The sequence below is a fragment of the Gekko japonicus genome, unplaced genomic scaffold (assembly GCF_001447785.1).
Source record: "Gekko japonicus isolate JY-2015 unplaced genomic scaffold, Gekko_japonicus_V1.1 scaffold2, whole genome shotgun sequence".
NCBI lineage: Eukaryota > Metazoa > Chordata > Lepidosauria > Squamata > Gekkonidae > Gekko > Gekko japonicus.
The window spans coordinates 249,936-260,278 of NW_015175358.1; the positions used below are offsets into that span (position 1 = coordinate 249,936).

A 10,343-nucleotide genomic window follows, 5' to 3' on the forward strand; every position below is an offset into this window, starting at 1 on the left:
GGGGGGGGGGGGGGGGGGGGAGAAGACCATGTTGGGGCAGCTTTTGGCGCTCTTTGGTTTGACGGCTGAAGAGCACGTTCCAGACGGAAGCGGGGCTACCCGAGGGACCCCCACGGAGAGTGGGGCCGGGTACCCAAATGCTGCACAGTGAGCGTGATCCATCAGTGCGGGTGGAAAACACGTCCAAAGGGAGGCGCGCCACCACCGTCAGAGTCCCCTCTAATGTGGGAGTGAGCCGCTTTCCCATGGTGCTTGGCAGCAATTTGACCCACAATCCCCCGCTGGGCGTCTGCAGGCGGATCGAGGGAGCTTCGCCCCTTGGCGTGAGTTTGGGGACGTGAGAACCTCTCTCTTTCTAATCCCTTCTTTTATTAAAAAAAAACAAACACGTAGGGCAAGATGGCAACAGTATCATTGGGTCACAGTGGGAAATCGGCAGGTGCTATTCTGATTTCCGGGCTTTGTTCTCTTGAGGACTGGCAACTTGGTGACCGGGAGGGACCCCCCCCCCAAAAATAAAATAAACGGTTTGCAAGGGGCCAAGCCCTGCTCTGGGAATCTAGGAGAACCAAACCGTGTTCTGCACCTCCACAATCTGGAGCTGCCTGTCCCCCGGGGGTCTGACGGACTTGCTTCTTCCTGTGCCGCCTCCGTCATACGCAGGCCCGGGGAACCCCGAGGCGCTGGGGTCGGCCCGCGAGGGAGCCGGGCCCGGCCTCTGTGCGATCAACGGGTGAAACAGACCGGCGGGCAAGGGGTTTTTCGTCCCGGGGGTCGGCTCCTTTGCCGAGCCTGGCCAACAATCCCCAACCAACTGGAGTGGTTCATTTAATACCACTGGAGAAGGCTCCCCAAAATAAGAACACCTTTGCTTTTTTTAAAAAAAGAGAAGAGCCACACTTCCCCTTTCCCCCTAGAAACCGAAAGGAAAAGAAGCGATAAAAGGGGAAAGAAAGGGGGAAGGGGAAATTGCTGGGGAAGACGGAGCCGTGTCCCGCCTTCCCCTTTATTCTGAGAAAACAGGGTCTCCGCGGGGAGGGCCCCGCGGCAGACACAGCCTCTCGGCGATGGCTCCCTGGCACTCTCTGGTGGTTCTCTTCGCCCTCTGGAGGTTGGAGACCGCCCGTTCCGCACCTGTGACGCTCCCCCTCCCCCTCAGTCCTCCTCGTCCTCGCTGATGTCGTAGGTGATCGTGGACTTGTTCCGGGAGAGGCCGGTGGGGGAGGTTGGCGGCGTCCGGGCCGTGAAGGGCCAGCGGAAGGACGGCGAGGGAGAGCGGTCGTGGGTGGGGCTGCTGCTGGGGCTCTGCTTGGGGCTGATGGCCTGCAGCATCCGGCCTTTGCCCTCCTTCAGCATGTGTTTCTGGAGGGGAAAGAGAGAGAGAGAAACGGTTCAGAAGCCAGCCAGCCGGAACCTTCGGGGAGGCGTTCAGGCAGGTTTCGTTTTGGGGGGGGGGGGTTTAAAAGAGGACGATGCTTTGATTCCTACTTCTCTGAATCATGCGGTCGTGACTAAAGGAAACTTCCATGCTCAAAGGCAGTCAACCTCTGAATCCCAGAGCCCGGAGGCAATGTCAGGGGAAGGCCTCGGCCTCTGTGTCCTGTTGTGGGACCCCCAGAGGAACTGGTTGGCCACTGTGTGAGACCGGATGCTGGAGTAGATGAACCCTCACTGGTCTGATCCAGCAGGGCTCTCCTGATGTTCTTCTGAAGGCCTCGGCCTCTCTGCCCTGTTGTTGGCCCTCCAAAGGAACTGGTTGGCCCCTGTGTGAGACAGGATGCTGGACTAGGTGGACCCTCACTGGTCTGATCCAGCAGGGCTCTTCTGATGTTCTTCTGAAGGCCTCGGCCTCTCTGCCCTGTTGTTGGCCGTCCAAAGGAACTGGTTGGCCCCTGTGTGAGACAGGATGCTGGACTAGGTGGACCCTCACTGGTCTGATCCAGCAGGGCTCTTCTGATGTTCTTCTGAAGGCCTTGGCCTCTCTGCCCTGTTGCTGGCCCTCCAGAGGAACTGGTTGACCACTGTGTGAGACAGGATGCTGGACTAGATGGACCCTCACTGGTCTGATCCAGCAGGGCTCTTCCGGATGTTCTTATCGGGGGAAGGACTTGGCCTCTATACTCTGTTGTTGGCCGTACAGAGGAAATGGCTGGTCACTGTATGATAAATATGGACAAACACGACCCAATCAGAAAATAAGTATAAAGACAACAGTCGTGAGAGTCTGACCCACAAATCAAGCAGTCACCAGGACTTGCAAAGAAAAAGCTTCCTATGTATTATAATCTAAAGCACTACAACATCATTAATAAATTATAGGAAAATCCTTGTGCATAGGTACATAATTTACGTCGTCTCCGGATTATATAACAACGTTTCAATAATGGATCTTCCTCAGGGGATATTAAAGTAGTACAAAAGCTCTCCGTATCCATCTCTCCCGGGATCCATTTAGAAGCTTAGCAGCATATTCGAGCCTGAACATTTATTGAGATCAGCGTCCTATCTGAATGTTGTATTCTTTATGACTTGTTGTCAAGCACTTCATGAGTACAGAGAGCTTTTGTACTACTCTAATATCTCCTGAGGAACATCTTTAAAATCAACGACAAAAGAGAAAAGATTGACTCCGTTTTTAAAGCCAAAGAATTTTTGAGACGCCAGTTGGGAATGGAAGAAGAATCCAAAGATGAAGAACCGAAATCAAGTGACTCTGCTACCTCTGGAATGGAAGAGGACTCTGCTGTAGAAACGGGTGCAGGCGCAACGAAAGTGACATATGATTTCAGAGACAGAAAACCGAAGTAAAGGCAGAATTGCTTTTTGAAGCCACAAGAAGATGCTCAGAAAGTTCTCTCACAACAACTACCATACTAACATTGAAGCCGAGACAAACAAGAACTCTACAAGTATATTGTTGTAAAAGGTAAAGGTTCCCTTGCTTGAAAGCCAGTCGATTCCGACTCTAGGGTTGCGGTGCTCATCTCCGCTTCAAAGCCGAAGAGCCAGCGCTGTCCGAAGACGTTACCGTGGTCATGTGGCCGGCATGACTAAACACCAAAGCTGTTCCCTTCCCACCGAAGTGGTACCTATTTATCTACTTGCAATTTCTTGCTTTCGAACTGCTCGGTTGGCAGGAGCTGGAAGTAGAGACGGGAGCTCACTCCGTCATGCGGCAACTCGGGTCTCGAACTGCTGAACTACTGACCTTCCACAGCCTGCAGTTCAGCGTCTTAACCACTTGAGCCACCGCAGCTCCTTAGTATTTATTTATTTATTTATTTATTGTTGTACTAACACTTTTATTAATAACACTTAGACTAACATGGATATGATCACCTCCTCTTGGGGTTTTTAGTGTAGTGTGGTTATCGATCCTTTATCCTTAGATGTTATCCCACTCCCTCATAGTTTCTTTGTAGTTTTGTAGTCTTGTAAAAAAAGAATAAAAAATACCCCTCCGGGGATTTAAAATAAATAAATTAATAATAATAATAATAATAATAATAATAATAATAATAATAATAATAATATCATCATCATCATCTCCTGAGGAAGATCCATTATTGAAACGTTGTTATATAATCTGGAGATTCTGTGCCTATGCACAAGGATTTTCTTATGATTTATGAATGATGTTTTTCGTGCTTTAGATTGTAATACATAGGAAGCTTTTTGGGCCAGACTCTCACGACTGTTGTCTTTATACTTATTTTCTGGCCACTGTATGAGACAGGATGATGGACTAGATGGACTACTGGTGTGGCCCAACAGGGCTCTACTTATGTTCTTGACCTCCATGTTCAGAGGCAGTCAACCTCTGACTCCCAGTGTCAGGAGACAACACCAGGGGAATGTGTTGGACCAGATGGACCCCTGGTCTGATCCAGCAGGGCTCTTCTGATGTTCTTACGGAGGCCCCGGCCTCTGTGCCGTGTTGTTGGCCCTCCAGAGGAACTGGTTGGCTGCCATGTGAGACGGGATGCTGGACTAGGGGGACCACTGGCCTGATCCAGCAGGGCTCTTCTGATGGTCTTACAAAGGCCTCGGCCACTCTGCCTTCTTATTGGCCCTCCAGAGGAACTGGTTGGCCACTGTGTGAGACAGGATGCTGGACCAGGTGGACTACTGGTCTGATCCAGCATTACTCTCCTGATCTTATCCGTCTAGTCCAGCATCCTGTCCCCTGAGACCTTCACCCCTCGAGACCAGTGTTCCCTCTAAGCTGTGGAGTCTTGTGAGCAAAAATTCTCCTTTGCGAGCGACTGGCATTAAAGTTGTGAGCGAGCGATTTGGCTGCTGCATACATCAGTTTGCTCTGGAGCCATCCTTCCCGAGCGAAGGCAAAAATCTGTGAGCCGGAGGCTAAAAAATTGTGAGCTAGCTCACAATTTTTTAGCCTCCGGCTCACAGATTTTTGCCTTCGCTCGGGAAGGATGGCTCCAGAGCAAACTGATGTATGCAGCAGCCAAATCGCTCGCTCACAACTTTAATGCCAGTCGCTCGCAAAGGAGAATTTTTGCTCACAAGACTCCACAGCTTAGAGGGAACATTGCCCGAGACCCTCCTTTTTGTTGTGGCACGGGATGGAGAAAGTGGGTAGGGGGAACTTTCCCCTCCCTCTCCCATAATACCAGAACTTTGCGGAGGAGAATCAACGTATGCGCTCCGGGACCTGACCACGTGTGAGACACCTGCGGCAAAGCGCAGTACAAAGGGCAGGGGTGCCCCCAAGCCCTTGGGGGATAGGCAGAGATGGGAAAAGCTCCGTGACTCCTTACCAGCGCTCCTTCGGGGCCGAACATCTCCAGGAAGTTCCCGATGAACTCGCGGGATTTCTCCTCCCATTTCTGGATGAGGTCGATGCTCTTCTCCTCCACTTTCTGGACAAACTCCTTGGACTTCTCCTCCACGTCCTTCACTCTCTTCTTCACCTTATCGACGCGCTCCTGCAAATGGTACTTCTTCTCCTGGGAAAGACAAGGGGATTTGGGTGGGTAATGATGCCAGTGGCCCCCACACAGAGGACGGTGCACGCTCCCCTCGATAAGGTAGGCTCAGATTCGGTGTACAAAAAGTCTTGAATTTGGTTGCCGAGATTTGGTGCATCCATAAAATGGGTTTCGAAGGCAAGATCTGGATTTCAGAAAGTTTGGCACCTCCTGTAAAACTCGGGGACAAAAAAAGGAGGTGACAAAAGCCATATCTAAAGGGCACAGAGGCAACCCAGAATATCAGCACCTCTTCCCTTAGAGCAATGGTGTAGAACTCATTTGTTATGAGGTCCAGATCTGACATAAATGAGACCTTGTTGGGCCGGGCCATGTGTGCCATAAAATGTAATGCCAGGGAGCGGAGACAGAAACTTTATAAAAAACACAAACACAAAGGGTTGTGTTGTTTTTTACTTAAAAACATGCTTAAAACTTTAGCACGCTTGCAATATTTTGTTTATTTAACAGTGTCTGATAACTGACACCTCTTGCTCTGAATTATTGCATCAAAATGTCTGTCCTGCTGCATTCTTGAGTATGCTGTTCAGGTGCGTATCTGTAAGCTGCAAACCTAGGATGATGCAGCAGCAGCAGAATTGGAAGAAGCAGCAGAAGACAGCCAGTTCCACTGCGGGCCTGATAGGAGCCCTCCGGGGGGCCTGATCTGGCCCCCGGGCCACATGTTTGACACCCCCTGCTCTATGGGACTGCCAAACATTGGTTGCGACTTGATGGCATTTGCCCCCCGTCAACGCCTCTTCTCTTACCTTGCAGAGTCATAGTGAGACTGTAAAATGAAGGAAGAGAACCCTACGAATGCCACACTCGGCCTTGTGGAGGATAAAAACGTCTCCGACCAATGAAAGCAAGCGAGTTCCAGGCCAGAGCCTGTCGGCTACCAGGTCTTTCCGAGCAACCCCAGATTCCCCTTCAAACCAGCTGGACCACAGAAGTCACCGCGTGACAGAAAAGGAGCTGGCGGGACTCACGTTAATGAAGCTGACATTGAGCTCTTTGGCTGTGTAGCCTCTCTGCAGGTTCCGCCGCGCGTAGACGTCGTAGTCCCGGACAATGCGGGTGATGATATCCGACGTGGAGATCCCTTCCGTCCTCTGGGTTGGCGCAAACATTCCTAGAAGAGACAGAATACAGCTTGGCTTGGCGTGTGTCTGTGAAGCCCTGGCCTGGATGGCACAGCCTAGCCTGATCTCGTCAGATCTCTGAAGCTCAGCAGGGTCGGCCCTGGTCAGCACTTGGATGGGAGACCAGCGAGGGGGACCAAGGTCACGACGCAGAGGCGGGCAAGGGCAAAGCACCTCTGACTGTCTTTTGCCCTGACCTCGATGGCTCACGCGAGCCACTTTGGTGTCTTGGTGAGATGCGCGGACTCTAATCTGGGAGAGCCGGGTTTGATTCCCCACTCCTCCACTTGCACCTGCTGGATGACCTTGGGCAAGCCCTAGTTCTGACAAGAGCTGTTCTTGAAAAAGAGTTGTTTCTGTCAAGAGCTCTCTCAGCCGCACCTTCCTCCCAGGGTGTCTGTTGTGGGTCAGTCACGAGTTCTCTCAGAGCTGTTCTCTCAAGGGCAGTCCTCAAGAGAGCTCTCTCAGCCCCACCGACCTCACAGGGTGTCTGTTGTGGGGAGAGGAAGGGAAAGGAGATTGCAAGCCAGTTCGCTGTCGTGGTTAAGTGCGCGGACTGTAATCTGGGAGAACCGGGTTTGATTCCCCACTCCTCCACTTGCACCTGGCTGGATGACTTTGGGCAAGCTGTAGTTCTGAGAAGAGCTGTTCTTGAAAAAGAGAACTTTCTGTCAAGAGCTCTCTCAGCCCCACCGACCTCACAGGGTGTCTGTTGTGGGGAGGGGAAGGGAAAGGAGATTGTAAGACAGTTTGGTGTCGTGGTTAAGTGCGCAGACTCTAATCTGGGAGAACCGGGTTTGATTCCCGACTCCTCCACTTGCACCTGGCTGGATGACCTTGGCCAAGCCGTAGTTCTGATAAGAGCTGTTCTTGAAAAAGAACAGTTTCTGCCAGAGCTCTCTCAGCCCCACCTACCTCACGTGATATCTGGTCTGGGGAGGGGGAGGGAAAGGAGTTTGTAAGCCCCTCTGAGACACCTTTGGGTAGTGAAGGGCCATGGGGTATAAATCCAATCTCTTCTTCTTCTCTTCTAGCCTGATCTCATCAGATTTCAGAAGCTAAGCGGGAACATGAGGAGGAGGAGGAGGAGACTGGATTTATACCCCGCCGTTTACTACCTGAAGGAGTCTCAGAGCGGCTTACAATCAATGCTCCCTCTAAGCTGTGGAGTCTTGTGAGCAAAAATCCTACTTTGTGAGCTACTGGAATTAAAGTTGTGAGCGAACGATTTGGCTACTGCGTGAATTAGTTTGCTCTGGAGCCATCCCTTCCTGAGCTGAGACAAAAATGTGTGACCCAGTGGAGGCTAAAAAACCATGAGCTAGCTCACACTAAGTTAGCTTAGAGGGAACGCTGCTTACAATCCCTTTCCCTGCCCCTCCCCACAACAGACACCTGGTGAGGTAGGTGGAGCTGAGAGAGCTCTCTCCAGAACTGCCCTTGAGAGAACAATTCAAAGCGCGAGCCCAAATGTCCGGGTGATGGGCAGGTCAGACACGAAACTTCTTCCTGTTTATTAGTTGAGCCCCTTCAGGACATGTGCCTCACTAGGACCTGTACTCACTTCCTAAGAACACAAGAAGAGCCCTGCTGGGTCAGACCAGTGAGGGTCCATCTAGTCCAGCATCCCGTCTCACACAGGGGCCAACCAGTTCCTCTGGAGGGCCCACAAACAGGGCATAGAGGCTGAGGCCTTCATAAGAACATCAGAAGAGCCCTGCTGGGTCAGACCAGTGAGGGTCCATCTAGCCCAGCTTCCCGTCTCACACAGGGGCCAGCCAGCTCCTCTGCAGGGCCAACAACTGGGCATAGAGGCCGAGGCCTTCCCCTGATGCTGCCTCCTGGCTCTGGGATTCAGAGGCTTTGTGCTTTTGAATGTGGAGGTTCCCCTCAGCCACCATGGCTAGTAGCCTGTCAGCTATGCTGCCATGGGGGTAGGGGAGTTCATTCTGTGTCTTGGTAATTGCTATTGCATTCCTATCTCTGCTGTTCTGCCTGTGCAGAAATGCTTATCTCTACAGATGTGCAGGAGGAGGTTGTGTTGGAGGTTGTATTGTCTGGAAGTCTCCGATGTCCCGTGAGAGACTACTTCTTCCCAGCTTTCCCCACCCACAGGAGGGTACCTAATTGGTCCACGCCATGGGGGGGGGGGGCATACGAATGCCCTATATCCTATTATGCTCAGTGGGTTGCCACCATTCTTAACAGTGCCTGTGTTACTGCATCTATAGCTTTGCAATAAACGTATAACCATTCCTGAATGCGTGTACTTCGTTGTAAGCTGTGGGTTCTGACATAGCCACTGCTAGAACTATCCTCCACGAATCTATCTAAACCCCTTTCAAACCTGTTTATTCATGCGGCCATCACTACATCCTCTGGCAACGAATTCCATATTTCAATCCCTCCCTGTGTGAAGTGGTCTTTCCTTTTGTCCGTCCCGAACCTACTGCCCGTCAGCCTCATCGGACTCACCTGCTTCCTTTATGTGCTTATAGACGTCGTCGCTCCCGGCAGAGGAATATGGGATGTCGTCGTGGGCAACAAAGTCAATCTGCAGTTGGGCGATAAAAGCCGTCAGCAGAAGAGCAAACGGGAACAGAGACTGCTTGGCATGGGGGGAGAGAGAGAGCTGGGAGGGGGAGGCTGTCACGGCGGGACCCCCGAGCCAAAATGACCCGGGTGCCCTGGGCAGGAACTGGCAGTGCAAGAGAGCATGGCGGTGGGATGGAAGACACTTCAGCCCTCTGCTTGCCCCGAGAGATTTCCGGCCCCCAATGATAGAAAAGTACCAGGGGAAAGCAGGAGGCCATACAGCTGCCCATTTTGACTTTCAGAACCCCTCACACCTTAAGGACACAAGAGGAGCCAAGTGGTGGATCAGGCCAATGGCCCATCCAGTCCAACATTCTGTGTCACACAGTGGCCAAAACCCAGGTGCCATCAGGAGGTCCACCAGCAGGGCCAGAACCCCAGAAGCCCTCCCACTCTTGCCCCCCAAGCACCAAGGATACAAAGCATCACTGCCCCAGACATAAGAACATAAGAGAAGCCATGTTGGATTGGGCCAGTGGCCCATCCAGTCCAACACTCTGTGTCACACAGTGGCCAAAACTCAGGTGCCGTCAGGAGGTCCACCAGCAGGGCCAGAACCCCTCCCACTCTTGCCCCCCAAGCACCAAGAATACAGAGCATCACTGCCCCAGACATAAGAACATAAGAGAAGCCATGTTGGATTGGGCCAGTGGGCCGTCCAGTCCAACACTCTGTGTCACACAGTGGCCAAAACCCAGGTGCCATCAGGAGGTCCACCAGCAGGGCCAGAACCCCAGAAGCCCTCCCATTCTTGCCCCCCAAGCACCAAGAATACAGAGCATCACTGCCCCAGACATAAGAACATAAGAGAAGCCATGATGGATCAGGCAGGTGGCCCACACAGTCCAACACTCTGTGTCACACAGTGGCCAAAACCCAGGTGCTGTCAGGAGGTCCACCAGCGGGGCCAGAACTCCAGAAGCCCTTCCACTCTTGCCCCCCCCCCAGCACCAAGAACCTGCCTCTGGGGTCAGTCTAAAAACACAAGGGATGCTCAACACCACCCCCGGTCTTCTTTACCCTGTGGTCAGCCAGGAACTCCGGTGTGAGCGTCCACGGGGCGTTCCGCACCACCTCGTCCACGTAGCGGCAGTGCTGCACGGCATCGTAGCGCTCGTTCTCGTTCATCACTGTGAAGCCCTTGAAGTTGTGGGTTAGTTCGTCGCTGCAGACTGCGAGTGGAGAAAACAACAAGTGATACAAAGTCGGGGAGCGGTGCGGCTCACTTGCGAAGGGTCCCAAACCTCATACCCCCCTGCAAAGACAAAGGCGGAAGCGCTTGGGGCTCTTTAGCTTGGAGAAACGACAGCTGAGGGGTGACATGATCGAGGTTTATAAGATTATGCATGGGACAGAGCAGGTTGAGAAAGAAGTCCTTTTCTCCCTTTCTCACTATACAAGAACTCGTGGGCACTCAATGAAATTGCTGAGTGGTCGGGTTAGAACAGATAAAAGAAACTCCTTCTTCACCCAAAGAGTGATTAACACTTGGAATTCACTGCCACAGGCTACAAGCATGGACGGCTTCAAGAGGGAACTGGATAAACATCGGGAGCAGAGGTATTGATAGGGACTCTGGGGCAAGTGATGCTCTGTATTCTTGGTGCTTGGG

The 10,343-nt window shown here is 52.2% G+C and overlaps 1 protein-coding gene across 1 annotated transcript in view; it reads right to left on the reverse strand.

The window, feature by feature from the left end:
* Nucleotides 1–14: 14 nt before the first annotated feature.
* Nucleotides 15–10,343, reverse strand: part of PCYT1A (phosphate cytidylyltransferase 1, choline, alpha) — a 45,737-nt gene continuing 35,408 nt past the window's right edge. The window contains exons 5-9 of the mRNA XM_015425249.1: nucleotides 9,752–9,903; nucleotides 8,612–8,690; nucleotides 5,984–6,126; nucleotides 4,782–4,970; nucleotides 15–1,362 (exon numbers count right to left, since the gene is read on the reverse strand). Coding sequence (XP_015280735.1) covers nucleotides 1,156–1,362; nucleotides 4,782–4,970; nucleotides 5,984–6,126; nucleotides 8,612–8,690; nucleotides 9,752–9,903 — 770 coding nt within the window. The 3' untranslated portion in view covers nucleotides 15–1,155. The remainder of the gene's footprint in view (nucleotides 1,363–4,781; nucleotides 4,971–5,983; nucleotides 6,127–8,611; nucleotides 8,691–9,751; nucleotides 9,904–10,343) is intronic.